At 39.9% G+C, this 26,091-nt stretch overlaps 1 protein-coding gene across 1 annotated transcript in view; it reads left to right on the top strand.

Annotated features, from left to right (window-relative positions):
* Positions 1-26,091, top strand: part of FREM3 (FRAS1 related extracellular matrix 3) — a 126,044-nt gene that overhangs the window by 81,746 nt on the left and 18,207 nt on the right. The window contains exon 6 of the mRNA XM_003257761.3: positions 9,083-9,331. Coding sequence (XP_003257809.2) covers positions 9,083-9,331 — 249 coding nt within the window. The remainder of the gene's footprint in view (positions 1-9,082; positions 9,332-26,091) is intronic.

The raw sequence follows: 26,091 nt of genomic DNA, 5'->3' as shown, positions 1-26,091 counted from the left end.
ATCTCACAACCACAGATGCCCCCCAACCATGAGTTCAGGCATCTTTGCACCCAAAACAAGGTTCCATTCTTTTTGACCACTTCTATACAGCCAGATTTAGCTGTCTCATGTCTCATCCCCTCAGGATCATATTCTCTAACATCTTATTAGTAACTATGTAGAAAACGAAAATTATGGAAATAAATGAAGACCACCCAAATGACAACAAGAAAAGGCTATTTAAAGCTTGCTGTAGTATGTCAGCCACCATCACTTGCATGTGGCAGAGACTCGCCGGCAGGTAGAAGCATGAGAAAGCTTTATAGTGGAAAAAGGAAAGGTATCAGGTATGCCCTGATTGGAAGCTGTCGACCTGGGAATCTGGAGACTGGCTTGGTAGAAGCAGGCATCCTATATGATTGGTTATGAGGGCATATTTGGCTCTCTCTGGTTGGTCTTAAATTAGAAGTGGGAGCAGAAATTAGAGAAGCTGGCAGTTATTTAGTAAGTCTTGACCATTTGATTGTTGATTGCCACAGAGGTGGTGGCTTGGCTTCCCGGACTAATTGTTGCAGCTTGTGGGTCAGAGTTCTCTTTTTATGTAAGGTATGGCCATTGTCCATCTGTATATTCAGTCTCTCAAAATCAGTGCTCCTACTTGTTGATATGTCAGCGAGGGAGAATTTATTCCTCCAGCTTTTCTTCCTCTCCCAAACAATGTTTCGGTTTTTTTTTTAAATAATACCTCCACCATATTGTTTGTAAACACTGATGGTGCACTAATCATTTAGCAGGGGCAGGAAGTACCTTGGCAGATGGAAACTTTAATGGTAGGGCCTTGAGATCTCCAGCAAAACACAACATAAAACTAGTTGCCTCTTTCACTTACCCGTAGCCATGTTTAGTATTTGTGAATTATTAGTAACATACAAAGCATGAGTCTGCTTTCCATTGCACTGTGTATGTAGCTCATGTTCATTTTATTTATGAGAATAAGTAATTGTTAAACATTTACCTTAACATGACTTCCAGAGATGTTTAAATAACCGAACTGAACTTTCATCCTATACATGGGGAGTAGGTGAGGACAAATACCACAATGGCACACGATATGAGTATAAGAAGATTTACAACGTTCACACTTATAATTCTGTTACTGGCCAGGTTCATTCTGCTTGTGCACAGCAAGTCAATCACTGTGGTGACAGGTTTTGCAAAAGAGAAAAAATTTCCTTCACAAGGCTGCCATACAAAGATACAAGAGAATGAATCAAAATTCATCTCTTTGTAAAGAGGGTTTGGGAGTACTTATGAAATAGAAAGCAGGGTCTTCTAAAGCATGGGGAAAGGTGATTGGCAAGTAGGGAAGTTGAGGTAATTGGGGTTTCTGTGCAAAACTAATCAAGCTACATGGTAATTCATAGGACACGTATGCACAAAATGGCAGTGTTAGCATAATCTGAGGTTGGAGCTTTTGGCCCTCTGACATCAAAAGATCACTCTTTGGGCACTCAAGCAGGCCCAGTTAGAGGGTCAGTGGTCTCAACAGCTTGAACTGGACAACAGCTGCCCCCTAGTTCCTGAAAAACAACTTTAAGCAACGTTACTATAGTGCCCCACAGTCAGAGATGTTATCTATAAGGAAGCTAGTGGGAGTTTAGTTATGTATTGTTTGGCTAAGTGATTTGCTAGTGGGAGTTTTTTGTTGTTGGTTTCTTGGTAGGTTGGGGGAGGATTTTGAGACAGGGTCTCACTCTATCACCTAGGCTGGAGTGCAGTGACTCCATCACAGCTCACTGCAGGATCAAACTCCTGGGCTCAAGCCATCTTTCCACCTCAGCCTCTGGAGTAGCTGGGACTATAGGCACCAACCACTATGCATGGCTAATTTTTCAAATTTTTTGTAGAGATGAAATTCTCACTATGTTGCCCAGGCTGGTCTCGAACTCCTGGCCTCAAGTGGTTCTCCTGACTTGGCTTCCCAAGGTGCTGGGACTACAGGTGTGTGCCACCATACTTGGCTGCTAATGGGAGTTTTACGATAAGCCATAAGTAAGCTGTTAAAAGCAAGCAAGGCAGGTTAAGTTTGGCAAACTTAATCAGCTTAGCCCTCAGTTTCAGTTCCACCAAGAGATATGCAAGAGTCAAGATGCTACCTTGCATACAGTGGCTTAGTGTTCCAGGAAGGGCCCTGACCCTGTTGTATCCTATTTTTTTTTCTTTTCTTTTTTTTTAACCACAAACATGAAAATACCTTCTTATGTGGGGATCTCGGGGTCAAGGCTCAGGTGTCAAGCAGTCTGAGTTGTGCACCAGCTATGCAGGGAGTTTTCCAGGCATGCCAGCTTTCACATCTGGAAATCATGTGGGAAGTTGGATTACATAAGGGAATCTTACGAGAAGCTAAAGTTAGGTGTAGCCCTCCCACTTGGGGAAGCGGCACTCCTCCATCCTAGCTGACTCCGTGCCAGATACTCTGAGCCTTGCTATTCATTTGGATGGTCCTTCTGCAGCATAGCTCTTTCCAAGGGATGAACAGACAGACCCTCGGTGAATTTTTCCACCTTAGCAATTACATATGATCTGTTCAACTGGGCTGTTTACCATATCATCTCTTTCATTCACGTCTAAGAGACTTTAGCACCATTGTCTGCTGGACACTTTGGTTGTAGACAGAGAATGTGTCACTAATACCAGAAGAAGCCCAGCTTGAAGCCCAGAGCAAAGCATGAGTACACTTTCTACAATAGCTGATCTGTCCAGCCTCAACCACACCCCCCAGCTCCCACATACTTGCCCATTATTGCAAGACCCAAACTAAAGCCCCAATGCACCAATGGAAGAAAGAATTAGGCACATCCTTTCAGTGATCAGCTAGCTAAGGAGAAAGGCCTCAAGGAGTACCTCACCTAGCTTGTTTTTTCTCCTCTTCACTTTTTCCTTCCCAAACATAAAACTAGCTTAAACCCAAGAGTTGCTAACATTATATGGAGCTGGCTATATCTGGTGCTTTCAAGAGGAAATCTTAGTTAAAGAACAGGCAATAAGCCTATCTCTGGATATATAGCCAAACGCAACAAACATGAAGATCTTGAAGATGCATTACAAAGGTTTGTCCTTGTAGTAGGTTTTAAATATCTTAAAATAAATTATCTGTTTACTGCCAAATCCTCTGTCTTCCAGGGCAGAGGAGAATTTATTCTTGTTCCTCTTCTCAACCTTGGCACCATTAATGTTTTGAATAACTGTTTATTGTGAGGGCTGTCCTGTGCTTTGTAAAATGTTAAGCAGCATCCCCGGTCTCTATATACTAGATGCAAGTATCTAGCATCTAGACGCGTCTGCCATCTCCATCTGTGACCCCCAAAAATGTCACCAGACATTGCCAAGTGTCCCCTAGCAAGTAAAATCAGCCCAACTGAAAACTCTTGCTCTATAATGAAATGTTTTAAGCGCAAGGATTCTTTAAGTAAAGACTTGCAAATTAGACATTTCTTGGTCTTATTTCATTCTTAAGAAAAATCTCATCGATCTTTTTCTTCTCATTAGTCACTCTCTTGTTTAAAAACTGCCTTATTGGAAGGAACAGCCAATAAATAGCAAACCACAGAACCTAAAACCAAATGAATAGGTACAGCATTGAATCATCCTGTGGTTTTTGGTCAGGCCCAAGTCAAATATGTTGCGGTTTTTAATGATCTACTCTATCCAGTTAAAAAGAACTGTGTAGTAAACCACAAGCCATGGACCCTGCCCCACTTCTCTGATTGGATTTTTTCTCTGGGTCATCCCCTAAGATGGAGGTAGAAAACAGATAATTCTTTTTTTTTTTTTTGAGACAGAGTCTCGCTCTGTCACCCAGGCTGGAGTGCAGTGGCGCCATCTCAGCTCACTGCAAGCTCTGCCTCCCGGGTTCACGCCATTCTCTGGCCTCAGCCTCCCATGTAGCTGGGACTACAGGCGCCCGCCACCACGCCTGGCTAATTTTTTTTTTTGTATTTTTTTAGTAGAGACGGGGTTTCATAGTGTTAGCCAGGATGATCTCAATCTCCTGACCTCGTGATCCGTCTGCCTCGGCCTCCCGAAGTGCTGGGATTACAGGTGTGAGCCACTGTGCCCAGCCGAAAGTGGATAATTCTTAAAGGGTTCCAAGCATGTCCAGGTGAAACACTTTCTTCTTTCTTTCCTTTTAAAAAAGATTCTCTGTGTTGATTTATTTAGTTGCAGATGTGTTCACAGGTTATAGAAGTTATACTTTGCATCTCAGACAGTTTGGGGGGATTATCGTTTTCTGTTCCTGAAGTACAAATCATATGGTTTAAAAGTCCCCTTACTGAAGGTTTTCTGGGGGTGAACTCTCACCATTTTCTGTTTATCAGAACATGTCTTTATTTCAACTCCAGTCTTGAAATTGTAGGTTGGCAGTAGTTCTCTCCTAGCATTTTAAAGTTATTATTCCAACATATTCTGGCTTCCATTGTTAAGAAGTTTGTTTTTCATTTAAAAGTCATCTTTGTAGAGATGTTTTCTCTATGCATCTAAAATCTTACATGTATTTGATCTGAATCTGTGAAAGATCTGAGGGCTTCACTTAAAAATGTTTTCCTCCAAGAAAGGTTTGCTTTGCTTATTCCAGGATTCAGAGGGTACTACGGATCCAGACACACTCCTGCCACCCTGTATCCTCAGGTATAACCATAGCTTCCGAGTCAGCTCTGTGAGGTGGCCTTGCCCAAGGCCTGTCTCCACCTGCAATGGTGATAGTGCACCTGCTCTTGGGGGGATACCACCTTCTGAATGGGAATCCCTTCTACGGGTTATGGGATTTCAGGTTGGGGGAGGGTTTTTATGGTTTGTTTTAGGTATTTTTAATTTCAATTTTGTTTTGTGGGCTTTTGGGTTTTTTGTTTTGTTTTGTTTTGTTTTTTTGACACTTGATGATATTCCCTACACTTGACGATATTCCCTATGAGAACAGAAAAGCCAGAATCATTATTTTTTCTAGTTGTTTTTTACTGTACGGGCATCCCAGAGTACCTGACTGGCCAGTATGCTGGAAACAAAAGTCCCAAAGTCCCCTCTAGATAGATGCTCCCATGCTGCTCCAGCCAAGCCTTTGCTACCCTCCTCCTCTCTCCTCTGGTTCTCCCACCTCCCTTCAAACATCAGCCCTCCTGGGGCATGAAGAGACTTGTGCCTGGGGTCCAAAAGCCTTCTGCTCCAATGAGGTGTTAGCTGCTGCACTTTAAAGAGGGTGATTGCTTGTCTTGCTGTCCTATTAAAATGTACATATTAAAAGAAAATCGTGTGTTTAAAAGAATTTATAATCAACTAAACAAATAACTAAAGACAATGTGAGAAAGTAAAAAGTGCCCCAGGCTGACTATCAGGAGATGGGTCTTTGACTCCTTGGATATCATGAGGCATTCTCCGCCTCAATTTTCTCATTGATAAAATGCCCTGCCCACCTCATCAAGTAACCAAACAACATAATATAATGATTTAATTACCCTTTAGTGTAGTTCCTTAATAGGACTTTCTCTCTGATTTTAACATTTATGATTTTTGTAAAGCAAGTGTAATATGTAGCCACAGAGACTGAGCCATAAATACTCTTTTGTAAATAAATAATTTTTAAAGTAACTTCACAAATTCTCAGGCTGCCAGAGAGGTGAGGGAGGCCTGGACAGGGGCAATCGATGCCATCATCATCATGGATAGAGTGGTATGCTGGATCCAGCTAGTAACTGCTCCTGAAAGCTGATTCTGTGCACCTCTTCCCTACTCTATGCTCCGTGACTTCACATTGATAGTTGAAGTTGGCTATGGTGGGAATATTAATACAACAAAAATCAGCAAAGTTTGCAAATCAGCTTTCGAATGCCTTGTTTGGAGAGCACATCACCATGCTAAGGGAGGGAACTCCTAGGTTAACATGAAATGAATCTTTGGTTCTAACCCTTAATTTTGGAGAACTAAACCCATACCCATTAAAACTGTCATTCATCATGCCTCATAATCTACCTCTGCAAACAATGAATCTTTAATATTTCTCACAAAGATGCTATGCTCTACCACTGGTCAAGCCACCCAAACAAGGCTTGAGACCCAATAAGTGTCTTTGATACCAGCCTGGAAATCATACATTTATACTCTTTGAAGCCTCTTCACTGTAAAATATGGGATATGTACAGACAATCGCCAGGGACCTTATCTTTTATCTCAGAATATATTTGATGTTTTCAGAACAGAATTTTTCCAAGTCCTGAGGATTCTTAACTTGCTGCAGATAAAATATTGTTTTTTACTTAAATGAATGTCAGTATTCACATTCTTAATTATTGAATACAACTGCTCAAAGAGTTGCCCAAAGTAAATTTTCTAGAATCCTACAAGGAATGTTCCATTTAGATCAACTGAATTTTTTTTATTAAATACAATTTACTTAGACAACTTTTTTCACCAACTCTTGTTTAAAAACCTTGCTAAAACATATTGTCTTGATTTCTGCTTTAGAAGAGTTCAATCACCAAATGATTTTCAAGAAGTATTATATTTCAGTCTTTTATTTAACCCAGAAATCAACCTACTTGAATGTCATATCTATGTCAAACAGTGGATTGGTCAAATATAAAAAAATAAAATAAAATAAACAGAAAAAGATAAAATCTCAATTGCTTTTGTTTCATGAACTACAAATAAATCATTATTTGAATATTCATTAGGTGATATATATTGAGAAAGAGGTTTAATACAGATAGTTATATTTAGTGAAGATAGTGTTAGTTACTATGCGAGCCTAGTGTGTACAGTATCTGCTTTTGGCATTCATCCTGAGGAGTTAACATGCAGTTTCTAACAAGGTTCTTTGTCATATCGCCTGTCATACCAACATAATGCACACTTGATGGCTAGGCAAAATTGAGAACTGTGTTCTCCAAGATATATTTCTGTTTAAACATCTGGCTCTTTAAAAAGACATTCCAAAAGTTGTTTGCTATTTAATCAGATTGTTGTAAGAGCTTAAGACCTTTTTTCCTTTGTCTGTGTGCCGGGAACACAGAAAGTCTCCCTGACAGTGTTTCATCTCATCTTGAGAGCCTTTCTATATTGCTAGCCACTTATCTCTTTCCCCATTTAACTGGAGAGTGCCTGTCTTAGGCACTCAGTGATAGCACTATGTCTCACATCCCAAGAGCCAGCCTATCCTGGTTGACTTGAGCGTGGAGACCTCTTTCATGCATAGGTTTCCCCAGAGAAGGAATCTCATGAGACAATAAGGTTTCAAAGCATAGACCACCACTGAAACTCAGCTAGCTTCCCCACCAAGTGATAGTTCCCCTTGTGCCTGTCCATTTTGATCAGTTTCTACCCTCTGCCCTAGCAAACACATTTTATTCTCATCAACTCTCCAGCTCTAACAATTTTTATGATTCCAGAATAACAAAACAGTCAATTTGTTACTTCCGAATAATTCTAACATTTTTGTTCTTTCAAAAAAACCATTCTAAAACACTTTGTGAGTCAGTGCCCTTCCAAGCAAAGCATCTGAAGTCAGTTGGAGACCACTATCATTTTTTAGCAACTTAGATCTATACAAGCAACATGCAGTGATGGACACCAACTTGTACGGATGTTTAGATGACAGTGGGCATTGGTATCATCTTGCATATGTGCATGTACCATAGCTATAAGCAAGAAAGACTGTTACAAGACTGGAGCATCCAGTCCAGAATCTCACTGTCATCTCCTCACTGCTTCTTATTGAAGTGAGGTATGGTGGGAAATATTTATATTTTTCAAAAACTTCTTATCTGGTATAATAGGTTATTATTTCGTAGTCTTTGTTCTGCCTAAATCTGGTCTGCCTAAATCATTTAAATTACAACGAATACTGTTCAGTCTTTTAGCCCTAAATCTATGTGTTGCTGTTTTAAAACTGCAAAAATGCATCAAAACCTAGGAATCCTACTCCTAAGTATTTATTCTAGAAAAAAAATTATTGGGTTGGTGCAAAAGTAATTGTGGTTATTGCTATTAAAAGTAATGGGAAAACCGCAATTCCTTTTGCACCAACCTATACATACCCACTCAAAGACTCGTACTTGAATATTCATAGAGCATTACTCACAATTGCCAAGAACTAGAAATAACCCAAATTATCAACCAGTAAATAGATAAACAAACTGTGGTATAGCCACACAATGGGAAACAATAGTCAGCAATAAAAGGGAAAACATATCATGGTACATGGATGAATCTCAAAAGCATTGTGCGAAATGAAAGAATCAAAACATATGCTTCATTTGTATGAAATTTCTCATAAAGGCAAATAAATCTATAATGATGCAAAGCAGATTTGTGATTTCCAAGGCCTGGGAGACAGGGAAGGAGATGGATTGCAAGAGACACAAGTCAACTTTTGTGGATGGATAAAAACATTTTATGATTGTGATGGTGGTCACATGATTATATGCATTTGTCAAAACTCTTCAAACTGTGCATTTACATTGGTGAATCTTAATGTAAGTAAATTATTAAAATAACATTTAAAACACACTGAATCTAAACTGAAATCCTCTAATCAATCCTGCACTCCTTGTAAAATAAGATATAATTTTCTGGCTATATTATGGTGTCATACAAAGAACTCTAGTTGGGGTGTGTGATGATCAGATTACATAGATGCTGCTCACAGCTATGCCACTATGGGTAGAGCAGCAGCAGGAAAAAAATCTATACTATTTTCATGCTGTGGATTCTCTAGTCCTAATTTCACTACACCTCAGTTTTCTCATCTGTAATAAGAAATAATTGAGCTAAGCCAGCCCTAGCATCCTGTGATCTTGTTTATTTAGCCCCTAATATAAACAAACCTTATTCAATATACTCTATTTAAAAATCACTAAATCTAGATCATGTCAAAATACCAGAGTCTATTCCAAAAGCCTTCTTCTTACAGTATTAATATTTGTGAGCATAAGAGGTAAGTGTGTTCTATCAGATAGCTATTATCTAAAAATACGTTAAAGAAAACAGACAGGCTTTTTGTTTGGAATTCCATTTCTTCTAAACTTCCCTGTTCCTTCTCATATTTCTGTAGGTTCTGCCACAGGCACGATTTCTTCCACAGTGTTATTCTCTGATTACATCTCACGTCCAGAAGACCACACCAGCATCCTCCACTTTGACAAGAACGAGACACAGAAGACCTGCCGGGTCCTGATCATTGATGACTCCCTTTATGAAGAGGAGGAATCCTTCAGTGTTTCACTTAGACTGCCAGTGGGAGGACAGCTGGGAGCCAGATTCCCCACCACTAAGGTGACTATTCTGGCTGATCATTATGATGGTAAGTCCATTTGTTGCTTCCTAATCTTTGGCAATAGCTGCCTTCTCACACTTTCCTCCAACAGTCGAAAGGCAAATGTAGCTTAAATTATCTTTTAAAAGAATATTTTATGTTCTTTTATCTCCAAAAACTGTGAGTAGCTCTTCAAATACATAGACATCACCAACACCAAGGACAAAACAGCCATGCGAGAAGATTAAATATTTGGGTATGATTTTACTTGACACAAGAAAAAGCACAGCCCAAGGAGCTGACTTAACTTAGAAGGAAGCCAGGGAGAGGACCTAAGTCAAGTATCTAATTACCCAACCAGGACTACCCCCAAGAGGACCTTCATCTTAGCAGCACAAGGATCATCCCTCACAGCTAGTGTGTGAGTTGTCAAGCAGCACAAGGATAAGATGGAGCCCAGTGTGTCAGCATCTGGACCTCTTTTTACGGTTACCTAGCAGGGCGTTTGCCTCCAGTCCGTGGGGGTCCCAGCTGAAATTTAGCCAGAGAAGAGAGGGGCACCTCATTCCTAAACGCCAATTCCCCTCCCAGACATGACACAAAGTATCAAGCCCAGTATGATTTTCCTAGGTCTCACCTGCCCTTCTATAAGGAGCACTTTTAACAGAAAATGGTAATAAAGACAGGGCCAGGATCAGAGTGTTTTATTACTATTCCCAAATTAATGTGAGTGCTTCATCTCTCAACCATGCTTCTGTCAGGATTTGAGTGGCTGTGAGTTGCTAAGCTCAGACCTAAGAAGGGTTAGACTGGGCTGTTATTATAGACCCAAACTTAATGTGACTGCTTTATGGATGCACCACAAAGCTTCCATTAAACTGAGAGCTGTGCCAAGAGATAAACACAGATTTGTAAAGTCTGAACAGTTTATACTCTCTAGGTAGGTATGGTAAATTTATCATGTACTATCGTGTTCTGTTTAAAATTATGTCTTCATAACAACCATAGAACAAGAGAAAATATGAGTGAGATTAAAGGCGGTCTTCTGTTTGTTGTTTAATCTCCTAAACGGCTTTACTTGGGAATATTTCACCCTGTGGACCAGATCTCTGAAATTTTCAGTAGACTAGTTTTGCTCCATTAAAAATAAAAAAGAATTCTCTAGGACTAATTTCAGTTCCAAAACATATCATTAGAAGTATCAAGAGCTAAGAATAAGGACAGGCCCTGAGATCCATGCTTTCTTCATCGTGTACTTTTCTTTTCAAAAATTTCTTCATTGGAATTAAAACAAAGATTGTTTTTCTTAAAATAATTTGAATAAATTTTCAATATATTCCTTTGTGGAAATGTATAATTGTATATATTTTCTGTTAAACCAAACAGATAGGACGAAGTGTCCAACAGGAAAATTAGCCTTGATTTTCCAGTTTCATTTGAAAGAAGTTGTTTTGGAAAGAGAAACACTACTCACATTATCTTATAAAAAGTATCTGCTGTTTTCCCAACAGAAGAGAAGTAGAATCTGAGTAAATTTGTCTGGTTGAGACATCTGAAAAATCCCTACGTGGTCAAGTCTAGTTGATTAATACGGAGAGCAAATTGAGAAATGAGGACACTCTGAAAGACAAAAAATGATGACATGGCATTATGTGGTTTTTGAAGCCTGCTTGAAATATTAGAATTTCTTTTTAATTACAGGCCTATGATTAGGATATTGCTGAAGCAACTATCTCTTACCAAGAGGTTAGGAAAGATTTACCCACACCGAGTGCTACAGACCAAGAAGGTGTTAACCAGGCAGAGTGAGAAGGGAGAAAGGCAAAGTTATGGAAGTGGAGACTTTTTTACATTTTCTACATAGTCCACTTCACAGTATATCCTTCTTTGTATAATCAATGCTTACTTTTCCATGATAATGAAGAATTAACATGAAAAGTTGAAATTTGTAAACACATAGCTTCAAATTCCTTTTCCCTTCACTATCACACCTTTTCTTATAGCCAGAAAGATTGGCGTCAGAACAGTCTTCGTTATTCTTCTCTACTGGAGCTAGTAATAGGTCAAGGTACACAACGAAAGAAACGGGAGAGAAAAGGAAGAGCATCAAAAGTGGAACAACAGAGTCAGAAAAGCTTGTGCTGGGGGCCTGGAAACTTGGATTCTTAGCCTGAGCCACACTCTCTGGGTAACCTTGGCTAGGTCAAGCTATCTGGGGCTCTGTTTCCCAATCATGAAATAAGGGGATTGATTGGGTTGTCTCTAGGAACCCTTTCCCTCCATAATTCTATCATTTTTAAGTCATTCTAAGAAGAAGGCATTAGTTAATAAACAGTACCCATACACAGAAATGATGCATCCTGTAGGCTGAGTTTTTCCATTAAAATTTTGTCATGAACTTAGAAAAATATATGTCAAAGTTTTGCTCTAAACAAGCCAGGTAAAAAAGAGAGTTAATTAGTGAAGCAAGAACTTGAATGGTCTTGTGTTTTAAGCTATCCATTTTGTCTTTTATTTTTCCAAGGCCTACCCCTGTTTGACACATGATATTCTTTCCAACATAAGTGCCAGAAGACATATAACTGAAGTGATATGTCTGTACCCTGGACATGCTCTAACATTTTTCAAGCACATACTGAGTTACATTTTGATAAGCAAGTGCATTATATAATTTTACCCAGATAATTAGAAGGAAATTTCTTTTAAAAGTAGCCTGAAATTTTTAAGCAAACATGAAGAATTAAGTTGTCTGACCTTCAATTATTCTATGTCTTCTTCCTCAATAAGAAGTATGTTTTCTGCAAGCTCTTTACCTAACAATTAGAATAGGCTCAAACACCAGAGCTTACCTGAAAACTACAAAAGCTAGAGACAGGCATAAAATACCCAACAGATATTATATCTAAACAAGCAATTTAATGAGATTCAGGTGCCATTATATGACTTTGTTGGTATGTTCAGAACTGAGGTGACTCTGGGAACCACCTTACAAAAGAATGAGAGAGCTCCTTAACCAAAATATTAGTGTTTGTATGTATAATAACAAGCGAATGGCTGTCAAGAAAACAGACATTCAAGTCCTTTGGTCAGTAATGTAGGCTGAATAATGGACCCCAAAGATATCCACATTCTAACCACCAAAATTCTGAATGTGTTACTTTACATGGCAAAAGGGACTTTTCAGGTCTGATTAAGTTAAGGCTGTTGAGATGGAGCAATTATCCTGAGTTACCTAAGTGGGCCCAGAGTAACCAGCGGGGTCCTTATAAGAGAGAGGCAAGAGGATCACAGAGAAAAAGGGGAACTGATGACTGAAACCAGAGGTTGGAGTGATGCACTTTGAAGCTGGAGGAAAGGGCCACAGGCCGAGGAATGCAGGCAGCCTCTAGAAGCTAGAAAAGGCAAGGAGATGGATTTCCTCTTGAAGCCTCCAGTTAGAACACAGCCCTGGCAACACCCTTTATTTTAGTTAGACTTCTGACTTGCAGAACTGTAATAGAATAAATTAATGTTGTTTTAAGCCACTAAATTTGTGGTAATTTATTACAGCAACAAAAGGAAATTAATACCATCAGTATTGTTTCTGGAGGAAACGTCTATATAAGAAACCAATTTATAATTAGAAAATTTAGTGACTGTGTGGAAATGAAAAGATGATCTGTTCTTGTCTTTAAGCAAATACAGCCTTCTCTGCTACACTCATAATCCTACAAGAGTATTGAACATTTGAGTGTAAGTCAAGGATTCTCAACCTAACTCTTAATCATTGAGTTCCCCCTTCTGACTGCATGCCCTTTTCCTAAATCTTCAATTCCTCTTCTAGTAACACTGTGAACCAACTACAGAGCAAGGTAAAAAGTGATTAAGGCAAGAAAGGCTCAGATGAAGGACGAAGGGAATCAAGAAAAGGCAGAGATTTCTTCTAACTGGAGGAGCTCAAGAAAAAAAATACCATTTGTGCTGTGTCTGGATGGGTAGGTGGAACTTGAGGATAGAGAAAGGAAGGACAATGGCATTTCAGGTGGAGGAAACAGCTTGAGCAAAGTCATAAATGAGGAGATATCAAGAATGTGATTCAAGACTGTGCAGGAATGCCATAGGCCAATTCTTTTATTCAATGGGATTGCAAATTAGCCTCATGCTTTACTTTTATGAAGAACTACTCGTTTATTAATGTATTAGTTCCAAAAGCATTTGTTGAGCCCCTACCATGTGTCAGGAACTCTGCTAAGCATAGAGGATACAGCAGTGAAGAATACAACCATTATATAATCAAGGGGGGAACACTATTCTGGAGTTTTCCTAGAGACTAAATAAAGGATATTAATAATAACTTTCAGCCATTGCAACTCAGGTTCAAACTTAAGAAAATTTTTCTGGTAAAGTTCTAGCTATCAAAATATACTGCAGAGAGATATTTTGGGGGATACTTTTAAGAAGAGAATATGCAATATAGTATTACCTAAGTTGTTTGTATGTAAGTCTTGCTAAGGACAAGAAATAGATAAAAAAAATCCTTCTAGATTCATAGAAGCATGAAATCTTAGAAACAAAACGGGACCTAGAGATCATGTGGTTCAGCCTCCTCATTGTTGAGGCTAAATGTACTAAGTGGTTTTTCCAGTTTGCCCAGTCAGTTAAAGCCCAGATTTCTGCCTCTGAGTCTGTAACTCTTTTGTACTCTACTACGATCCTTCAGTGATATGGTTCTAGGATGCATTTACCCCTAAGAAATAGCCAAATCTTCCATAGATAAGTATTTTCTTCCTTTTAAGGTTACTAACTGCAGTGATACTGAGGTCCGTCTAGTGTTTCTGATAACGAAAAGCTACCTTCATGTTCAAAACCCACAGGAAATCACCAGTCACCAAAGTTTAACCCCATTGTCAGTTTAAAAGGGTTGCAGCTTTCTTCAAGTGTTTGCAAAAAAAAAAAAAAAAAAAAAAAACAGTTACTATATTCCATAATATAGTAATCTCACAGGTACCATTTAGCAAGCAAACTCCTTGAAGAACATGTTTTCATATGCACATAGCCAAAAAGTAGATAGTTTGGAGCAGATGCCAGCCCTTTGATGCTGGCTCTCTCCACATAGGTGAACAACAGGATTTTGTAATGCACCTTGATCCTGTTTAAATACTGTGGGCTTTCCTTCTGGGATGTGAGGAGCGCCTCTGCGTGGCTGCCCCATCTGGGAAGTGAGGAGCGCCTCTGCCCCGGCCGCCCCATCTGGGAAGTGAGGATCACCTCTGCCCGGCCGCCCCGTCTGGGAAGTGAGGAGCGCCTCTGCGCGGCCGCCCCGTCTGGGAAGTGAGGAGCGCCTCTGCCCGGCCGCCCCTTCTTGGATGTGAGGAGCGCCTCTGCCCGGCCGCCCCGTCTGGGAAGTGAGGAGCGCCTCTGCCCGGCCGCCCCATCCGAGAAGTGAGGAGCCCCTCTGCCCAGCCGCCACCCCGTCTAGGAAGTGAGGAGCATCTCTGCCCGGCCACCCCGTCTGGGAAGTGAGGAGCACCTCTGCCTGGCCGCCCCGTCTGGGATGTGGGGAGCTCCTCTGCCTGGCCGCCCCGTCTGGGAGGTCTCCCATAGAGGCCAGAAGCAATGTGGGGGCTGGACATGGTGGCTCACGCCTGTAGTCCCAGTACTCTGGGAGGCCAAGGCAGGTTGATCACTTGAGGCTAGGAGTTCAAGACCAGCCTGGCCAACATGGCGAAACATATGAAAAATACAACTGACAAACCAACCAACCAACCAAGCGACAACAAAACAGGTCTACCCTGGAGTCATACTCTAATTTTTTCTATTTTCCTTCCTTTCTGATCCTTTATCCCACTTTCTTTTTCTTCCTCTTCCTTCTCCTTCGTCAAATAGAGGATTGAGTTATTATCATTGATCCATACAAAGTCCCTCTCTCATTTATTTTCTTTAATTCCCACCCCCCATTTCTATTCCCCGTCTTCCCATGTGCAACCTTCCTAATATGTTTGATATGCATCTTTTTGTTTGTATGTACTTTTAGAAAATGTTTATTGTTTTGTGTGCAAAAAAAAAAAAAATTAAAAAAAAATACTGTGGGCTCTGTAGCATTGTCTCATTTTATGTAGAGACCTGCTGACTGTGTGTGTACAACTCAAAAAAGAATCCAATTGTTCATCAGTAAAAATTTTGAAGAAAGAGATGCAAACAGTGTGCTACTTAATAAGTGAACAAAAAACTGAAATAAAAGGGGCTGGCACATTTTGCCAGTCGTCTCATAGGCTGAGCAAATGTCTGTGTAGAAATGAAAAATGGCCACAAGGGAAAAAAGAACCATGAGCCAATGTAAGTAACCTACCCAAGAAAACATTTGAGTATGCTTGACTTTTCAGAAAAATAGAAATGGCATTAAATTACCACTTTGTTTATGAAGTAGGAAGTAAAGATTATAAGATAATAAAAGGAGACTTTTTGCTCATGTACAAAGTAGTAAACTGTTTGCCTCTCAGTATTTGGAGTTAAGTGGTAGGAAATTGAAATGATAGTGTCTTTATTGGCTACACATGAAAGTCAGAGGAAGGAAGAGAATAAAGAATGTAAATGGCTTTCTTTATAATCACCACTTTCTTAATCCAGTGCATATCCTGGCAAACCACTTTGGCTACATTTTTCTCTCTCTTTGACTCTGTTGTTTATATTTCAAATAATAAAGTTACATCTGCGAATCATAGTGACCACTGAAACAACAGAATAACACTAATTAAACTCCAAAAATGAAACCTAAACACTTGAATTTTATTAGTGCCACAGCATTGTATGAATAACAAAGCCATCAGGTGAACAATAAAGTTAGTAAGATGAGCTACATTGTACTTAACTGTAAGAGTAGTTATTTATACAGGAATATGTAAAAACAAGTAGAAGTCTTAATATCTATTTCTTGAAGAAATATTATGCCCTTGAGCCCTGCCATATTCCTACTTAATTTTTACTTAAAACTTGGTAGTTTTAAATCCTCTAATGTTCAGAAGAGAACTTGAGAAAATTTCCAATATTAAATATAAAAAGGAAGGAAAAATACAAAGAAAGGAAGAAAATTACACAAAATCCAGTATACGATCCAATTGTTAATTTACAGTGTTGTCTGAAATGGTCTTAGTAGACTCTTAACAGGTAGATAATTCGTTCAAGAGACATTCACAGTGACCTGTCACTTGCTTAGTACAGGACTACAAAGTCTATCCCTGCCTTCTATCCTACCCAATTTGATCTTTAATTAGATTATCCTTGAATGAATTAAGCCTTTTTAATGGAGAAAAAAAAATATGCACAGAAATAATGATGGAAGAGTCATAGTTCAGTGTAAACAATCTGAATTGCTACATACTTATTTGAGCAAGTCATTATTTATAATTACTGGATTGTGGGAACTTGCATTCAGAGTCTGTAACATTTATTGAGGATCAAGCACATTGCTAAGCTTAAAATGTAATGCTAGAATCTACATACATGGTCATCTGTGTGATTTGTTCATGAAGTCACACTAAAATATTATTTAATTTAAAAAGGAGGCAAGCTCCCAAGTTTTGGCTTCTAGTTACCTTTCAGGAGCTTGCTAAGTGATTTTGGTTGTGCTCTTGAGTTCTTAGCACCCCTGAGATTTGAGACCTGCCCTTATTTTTATCACTTAAGATATTAATAATTAATGAAAAAAATATAACTTTTAAGTATTTTATTAGTATCTTGAATATGTTCACCTAAAAGGAAGAAGCTGAGGCAAAATTAATATAGAGTTTATCTGAGCCAGGGTTGAGGACTGCAGCCTGGGACAATATCCAGGTTGCCTTGGAGAGTGCTCCAGAGAGTGAAGAAGAGGTTTAAGTTTTTAGAGAAAAAGGAACAAATCAGGAGAAGGAGTGTCTTAGTCCATTTGCATTGCTATAAAAGAGTCCTGAGGCTAGGTAATTTATAAAGAAAAAAGGTTTATTTGGGCCATGGTTCTGTGGGCTGTACAGGAAACATGGTGCCAGCATCTGCTTCTGGTGACGGCCTCAAGAAGGTCCACTTGTGGCAGAAGGGGAAGGGGAGCTGGCATGTGCAGATCACATGGCAAGAGAGAAGCAACAGAGAGGGGAGGAAGTGCTAGGCTCTTTAAACAATCAGATCATGTGGGTACTCATACAGCAAGAACTCACTCATTACTTGAAGGATGGCAACAAGATGTTCATGAGAGATCCAACCGCCTGACCCAAACACTTTCTACCTGGCCTCACCTCCAACACTGGGGATCACATTTCAACAAGAGATTTGGAAGGAACAATATCCAAACTGTATCAGAAGGCAATTACAAAAAGTTGTTTGTCAGGAATTCGCATTGGTTTACATAACATTGGTTAGTGGTTGGCTATACACTGTTGAATTATAGGGGGTATGACATTTTATGGCTGCTTGGCATGAGTTAGTCTAGAGTCCCCATAGCAAGTCACTTCAAGAAGTATATTATTTATCTCAAGGGGGAGTGGGATGTGACAGGTGTTATATTTTAAATGCCTCTCTGGGCTGGATAATTTAAAGGGACTTGCATTTCTCAGATAAAAAGGTTTTTTTCTTTCTCATATAAATAATATACAAATTATTTCCAAATCAACATATTTACATTAAGTTGTTCCTTTATCTGGCACTCCTCATCTCAGAACTATGTCATTCTACTGAGGCTACAGAATGTATTAAATTGATCAACTATGTCTAAAGAGCAGACCGCATGGGGTGGAGCCAAGATGGCCGAATAGGAACAGCTCCGGTCTACAGCTCCCAGCCTGAGCGACACAGAAGACGGGTGATTTCTGCATTTCTGTTTGAGGTACCGGTTTCATCTCACTAGGGAGTGCCAAACAGTGGGTGCAGGACAGTCGGTGAAGCGCACTGTGCAGGAGCTGAAGCAGGGCGAGGCATTGCCTCACTCGGGAAGCGCAAGGGGTCAGGGAGTTCCCTTTCCTAGTCAAAGAAAGGGGTGACAGACGGCACCTGGAAAATCGGGTCAGTCCCACCCTAATACTGTGCTTTTCCAATGGGCCTGGAAAACGGCACACTAGGAGATTGTGTCCCGCACCTGGCTCAGAGGGTCCTGTGCCCACGGAGTCTCGCTGATTGCTAGCACAGCAGTCTGAGATCAAACTGCAAGGCAGCAGCGAGGCTGGGGGAGGGGCGCCCGCCATTTCCCACGCTTGCTTAGGTAACCAAAGCAGCCAGGAAGCTCAAACTGGGTGGAGCCCACCACAGCTCAAAGAGGCCTGCCTGCCTCTGTAGGCTCCACCTCTGGGGGCAGGGCACAGACAAACAAAAATTCAGCAGGAACCTCTGCAGACTTAAATGTCCCTGTCTGACTGACAGCTTTGAAGAGAGTAGTGATTCTCCCAGCACGCAGCTGGAGATCTGAGAACGGACAGACTGCCTCCTAAAGTGGGTCCCTGACCCCCGAGCAGCCTAACTGGGAGGCACTCCCCAGTAGGGACAGACTGACACCTCACTCGGCTGGGTACTCCTCTGAGACAAAACTTCCAGAGGAACTATCAGACAGCTGAATTTGTGTTCTCACGAAAATCCGCTGTTCTGCAGCCACCGCTGCTGACACCCAGCCAAACAGGGTCTAGAGTGGATCTCTAGTAAACTCCAACAGACCTGCAGCTGAGGGTCCTGTCTGGTAGAAGGAAAACTAACAAACAGAAAGGACATCCACACCAAAAACCCATCTGTACATCACCATCATCAAAGATCAAAAGTAGATAAAACCACAAAGATGGGGAAAAAACAGAGCAGAAAAACTGGAAACTCTAAAAAGCAGAGCACCTCTCCTCTTCCAAAGGAACGCAGTTCCTCACCAGCAATGGAACAAAGCTGGATGGAGGATGACTTTGACGAGTTGAGAGAAGAAGGCTTCAGATGATCAAACTAGTCCGAGCTATGGGAGGAAATTCAAAACAATAGCAAAGAAGTTAAAAACTTTGAAAAAAAATTAGACGAACGGATAACTAGAATAACCAATGGAGAGAAGGGCTTAAAGGAGCTGATGGAGCTGAAAGCCAAGTATTGAGAATTACGTGAAGATTGCAGAAGCCTCGGTAGCAGATGCGATCAACTCAAAGAAAGGGTATCGCTGATGGAAGATGAAATGAACGAAATGAAGCGAGAAGGGAAGTTTAGAGAAAAAAGAATAAAAAGAAATGAACAAAGCCTCCAAGAAATTTGGGACTATGTGAAAAGACCAAACCTATGTCTGATTGGTGTACGTGAAAATGACGGGGAGAATGGAACCAAGTTGGAAAACACTCTGCAAGATATTATCCAGGAGAACTTCCCCAATCTAGCAAGGCAGGCCAACATTCAGATTCAGGAAATACAGAGAACGCCACAAAGATACTCCTCGAGAAGAGCAACTCCAAGACACACAATTGTCAGATTCACCAAAGTTGAAATGAAGGAAAAAATGTTAAGGGCAGCCAGAGAGAAAGGTCCGGTTACCCACAAAGGGAAGCCCATCAGACTAACAGCTGTTCTCTCAGCAGAAACTCTACAAGCCAGAAGACAGGCCAATATTCAACATTCTTAAAGAAAAGAATTTTCAACCCAGAATTTCATATCCAGCCAAACTAAGCTTCATAAGTGAAGGAGAAATAAACTACTTTATAGACAAGCAAACGCTGAGTGATTTTGTCACCACCAGGCCTGCCCTAAAAGAGCTCCTGAAGGAAGCACTAAACATGGAAAGGAACAACCGGTACCAGTCACTCCAAAAACATGCCAAATTGTAAAGACCATCTAGGCTAGGAGGAAACTGCATCAACTAACGAGCAAAATAACCAACTAACATCATAATGACACGATAAGATTCACACATAACAAAATTAACTTTAAATGTAAATGGGCTAAATGCTCCAATTAAAAGACACAGACTGGCAAATTGGATAAGGAGTCAGGACCCATCAATGTGCTGTGTTCAGGAAACTCATCTCACGTGCAGAGACACACATAGACTCAAAATAAAGGGATGGAGGAAGATCTATCAAGCAAATGGAAAACAAAAAAAGGCAGGGGTTGCAATCCTAGTCTCTGATAAAAATAGACTTTAAACCAACAAAGATCAAAAGAGACAAAGAAGGCCATTACATAATGGTAAAGGGATCAATTCAACAAGAAGAGCTAACTATCCTAAATATATATGCACCCAACACAGGAGCACCCACATTCATAAAGCAAGTCCTGAGTGACCTACAAAGGGACTTAAACTCCCACACAATAATAATGGGAGATTTTAACACCCCACTGTCAACATTAGACAGATCAATGAGACAGAAAGTTAACAAGCATATCCAGGAATTGAACTCAGCTCTGCACAAAGTGGACCTAATAGACATCTACAGAACTCTCCACCCCAAATCAACAGAATATACATTTTTTTCAGCACCACACCACACCTATTCCAAAATAGACCACATAGCTGGAAGTAAAGCTCTCCTCAGCAAACATAAAAGAACAGAAATTATAACAAACTGTCTCTCAGACCACAGTGCAATCAAACTAGCACTCAGGATTAAGAAACTCACTCAAAACCGCTCAACTACATGGAAACTGAACAACCTGCTCCTGAATGACTATTGGGTACATAATGAAATGAAGGCAGAAATAAAGATGTTCTTTGAAACCAACGAGAACAAAGACACAACATACCAGAATCTCTGGGACACATTCAAAGCAGTGCTCAGAGGGAAATTTATAGCACTAAATGCCCACAAGAGAAATCGGGAAAGATCTAAAATTGACACCCTAACATCACAATTAAAAGAATTAGAAAAGCAAGAGCAAACACATTCAAAAGCTGGCAGAAGGCTAGAAATAACTAAAATCAGAGCAGAACTGAAGGAAATAGAGACACAAAAAACTCTTCAAAAAATTAATGAATCCAGGAGCTGGTTTTTTGAAAAGATCAACAAAATTCATAGACCGCTAGCAAGACTAATGAAGAAGAAAAGAAAGAAGAATCAAATAGATGCAATAAAAAATGAAAAAGGGGCTGTCACCACCGATCCCACAGAAATACAATCTACCATCAGAGAATACTACAAATACCTCTATGCAAATAAACTAGAAAATCTAGAAGAAATGGATAAATTCCTCGACAAATACACCCTCCCAAGACTAAACCAGGAAGAAGTTGAATCTCTGAATAGACCAATAACAGGCTCTGAAATTGTGGCAATAATCAATAGCTTACCAACCAAAAAGAGTCCAGGACCTGATGGATTCACAGCTGAATTCTACCAGAGGTACAAGGAGGAACTGGTACCATTCCTTCTGAAACTATTCCAATCGATAGAAAAAGAGGGAACCCTCCCCAACACATTTTATGAAGCCAGCATCGTCCTGATACCAAAGCCTGGCAGAGACATAACCAAAAAAGAGAATTTCAGACCAATATCCTTGATGAACATTGATGCAAAAATCCTCAATAAAATACTGGCAAACCGAATCCAGCAGCACATCAAAGGCTTATACACCATGATCAAGTGGTCTTCATCCCTGGGATGCAAGGCTGGTTCAACATACACAAATCAATAAATGTAATCCAGCATATAAACAGAACCAATGACAAAAACCACATGATTATCTCAATAGATGCAGAAAAGGCCTTTGACAAAATTCAATAATCCTTCATGCTAAAAACTCTCAATAAATTAGGTATTGATGGGACGTATCTCAAAATAATAAGAGCTATCTATGACAAACTCACAGCCAATATCATACTGAATGGGCAAAAACTGGAAGCATTCCCTTTGAAAACTGGCACAAGACAGGGATGCCCTCTCTCACCACTCCTATTCAACATAGTGCTGGAAGTTCTGGCCAGAGCAATCAGGCAGGAGAAGGAAATAAAGGGTATTCAATTAGGAAAAGAGGAAGTCAAATTGTCCCTGTTTGCAGATGACATGATTGTATATCTAGAAAACCCCATTGTCTCAACCCAAAATCTCCTTAAGCTGATTAGCAACTTCAGCAAAGTGTCAGGATACAAAATCAATGTACAAAAATCACAAGCATTCTTCTACACCAATCACAGAGAAACAGAGAGCCAAATCATGAGTGAACTCCCATTTACAATTGCTTCAAAGAGAATAAAATACCTAGGAATCCAACTTACAAGAGATGTGAAGGACCTCTTCAAGGAGAACTACAAATCACTGCTCAATGAAATAAAAGAGGATACAAACAAATGGAAGAACATTCCATGCTCATGGGTTGGAAGAATCAATATCGTGAAAATGGCCATACTGCCCAAGGTAATTTATGGATTCAATGCCATCCCCATCAAGCTACCAATGACTTTCTTCACAGAATAGGAAAAAAACTACTTTAAAGTTCATATGGAACCAAAAAAGAGCCCGCATCACCAAGTCAATCCTAAGCCAAAAGAACAAAGCTGGAGGCATCACGCTACCTGACTTCAAACTATACTACAAGGCTAAAGTAACCAAAACAGCATGGTACTGGTACCACAACAGAGACATAGATCAATGGAACAGAACAGAGCCCTCAGAAATGATGCTGCATATCTACAACTATCTGATCTCTGACAAATCTGACAAAAACAAGAAATGGGGAAAGGATTCCCTATTTAATAAATGGTGCTGGGAAAACTGGCTAGCCATATGTAGAAAGCTGAAACTGGATCCCTTCCTTACACCTTATACAAAAATTAATTCAAGATGGATTAAAGACTTAAATGTTAGACTTAAAACCATTAAAATCCTACAAGAAAACCTAGGCAATACCATTCAGGACATAGGTGTGGGCAAGGACTTCATGTCTAAAACACCAAAAGCAATGGCAACAAAAGCCAAAATTGACAAATAGGATCTAATTAAACTAAAGAGCTTCTGCACAGCAAAAGAAACTACCATCAGAGTGAACAGGCAACCTACAGAATGGGAGAAAATTTTTGCAACCTACTCATCTGACAAAGGGCTAATATCCAGAATCTACAATGAACTCAAACCAATTTACAAGAAAAAACAAACAACCCCATCAAAAAGTGGGCGAAGGACGTGAACAGACACTTCTCAAAAGAAGACATTTATGCAGCAAAAAAACACATGAAAAAATGCTTATCATCGCTGGCCATCAGAGAAATGCAAATCAAAACCACAGTGAGATACCATCTCACACCAGTTAGAATGGTCATCATTAAAAAGTCAGGAAACAACAGGTGCTGGAGAGGATGTGGAGAAATAGGAACACTTTTACACTGCTGGTGGGACTGTAAACTAGTTCAACCATTGTGGAAGTCAGTGTGGCGATTCCTCAGGGATCTGGAACTAGAAATACCATTTGACCCAGCCATCCCATTACTGGGTATATACCCAAAGGACTATAAATCATGCTGCTATAAAGACACATGCACACGTATGTTTATTGCGGCACTATTCACAATAGCAAAGAGTTGGAACCAAGCCAAATGTCCAACAACGATAGACTGGATTAAGAAAATGTGGCCCATATACACCATGGAATACTATGCAGCCATAAAAAATGATGAGTTCATGTCCTTTGTAGGGACATGGATGAAACTGGAAAACATCATTCTCAGTAAACTATCACAAGGACAAAAAACCAAACACTGCATGTTCTCACTCATAGGTGGGAATTGAACAATGAGAACTCATGGACACAGGAAGGGGAACATCACACTCCTGGTACTGTTGTGGGGTGGGGGAAGGGGGGAGGGACAGCATTAGGAGATATACCTAATGCTAAATGACGAGTTAATGGGTGCAGCAAAACAACATGGCACATGGATACATATGTAACAAACCTGCACATTGTGCACATGTACCCTAAAACCTAAAGTATAATAATAAAATAAAAAAAAAGAGCAGACAGCATTTGGCATTTCACATGTCAGGTCATCACAATCAGAGACAACTGGGAGAAAAGAAATGAGACAAACAATAACAGCTGATTGCCACTGGTTTTTATCGCAGAAATCTGAGAAAATGTATCAAAATCATTTTAAGGTTACATATTCATAAGATGATGTACATTTCACAATCTCTTTACAAAGCCAAGTGATGCAACACTCTTTTTAGATTTCTAAAACCACCTAGATGTCTTCCAGCCATGTAGAAGCAGTTCCTTGGCTCATCACTGCAGTCCATGGCCTGTCAGAGTCAGAGGTCTAGAAGCTCAATTTTGTCTGTGGGCACAGAGACAGGATGCAGACCCACAAGAGACATGATATATGTGCCAAAATGACTAATTCTAAATTACAGTGAAAACTAAAGTCAAAGAAAACTGAAAATCAGAGTCCTCTGGTTAATAGATTCTCTTCTTAAAGGAGGCTCTACTGGGCAACCACTTCATAAGCAGGAAACTGATGATAATGGGATCTGAGAAATCCCATCAAGCCAATACAGCCATCTCCATCCTGGGCAAATAACTGCTAAGGGTCCTGAAGACTCAGCATCCAAGGTCAGAATACCTTTTGTCTTAAGATGGCTAGAAACAGGCAACCCATTTTTCCTTTTTTTGGCTGCTTGCTCTTTTCTAGGTTTCATGCAGAGCTAACTTCAGCTAATGCCATTTTCCTTTAAATACAGGACAAAACAGTTGGCCATGCTGCAGATGTAACCATGCTAACCTAGCCTGACTCTACTGAAATTACACTTGGTCACATTCCTTTAAGCCCAAGCTTGACTCTACTGAGTGCCCTAAAACAGCTCAATCTCCAGAGTTAATAATACTTAACTCTGACAGAATCTCCTGTCAGAGTTAATGATATTCCAGAGCAGGTATTCGTTTGTAAAATTCTGAGGTGTGATTTCCTCCCATCTTCAAGTCCCCCATGGGGCACTCATTTGGCAGCTGTAGTGTATGACATTTATGGGAGATACTTCTGCTTTAGTCCCTACCCTAGAGATACTCACATTTTGCCACTTGTGACTCTAATGATCCCTTTGAATGGTATCATTTTATTTTGGCCTTGAGGAAACAACCACAAGGATTATTAGTGCACTTCCCACGTAATTATATCTTTTTTAGAATAATGACATGAAATGATAATTCTGTTAATTCGAGTTTCTAAGCATTAGCCACCTGTCAAATTCCTGTGTGGTGTGTCTCCAGTAGTAGTTTAGTCGTCATTTCAGTCAGAAATAAAACATGTGTCCTTCAAAATTGACTATTTGAGAAAATATTGGGAAAAGCACACATTCATTTCCCAGGGTTAGGACTTTACATATGGTTTACCAGTTTAGGCACATGTTAGATACCAATAATGCTTCCTTTTTAGGAGAGTCAAATGCATCATCTTGTAACAAAAGCATGTTTTCATTTAGGCCAAGTGATGACACAATATCTAGCAACCTAAAGATATACCCAAGTTACTCAAGGGCAAGCTTTTTTTTTTCCAGAATGAGCTGAGGAATTTTATTCTATTTTGCTGGACTCCAGGAAATGTTTGCTTCCTTAAGCAGAGATTGAATATCCCACTGTCAAACGGATCACCTGAAGAAATACTTTCATAAGGACAACTATCATGGAGTAAGACAAAGAAAAGAAAAAGTATAGGAGCAACCACAGACTAAGATTACCCCAGGCCAGGGACGACAGACTTCCTGGCCCACACTGCCAAGACAGCCATTATAAAAACATCAGCTCCATGAGAGCAGAGGCCACGGTATCTGCCTAATAAATGTTTGCTGAGTGAATGAATGGCAACTTCACATTTATTCACCTAGCTTTAGAACCTAACTTCCACTGGCCCTGTATCAAGGGCAAGATAAAATTGA

Source organism: Nomascus leucogenys, chromosome 7b, assembly GCF_006542625.1.
Source record: "Nomascus leucogenys isolate Asia chromosome 7b, Asia_NLE_v1, whole genome shotgun sequence".
Classification (NCBI taxonomy): Eukaryota; Metazoa; Chordata; class Mammalia; order Primates; family Hylobatidae; genus Nomascus; species Nomascus leucogenys.
This window is presented reverse-complemented; position numbering and strand designations above follow the sequence as displayed.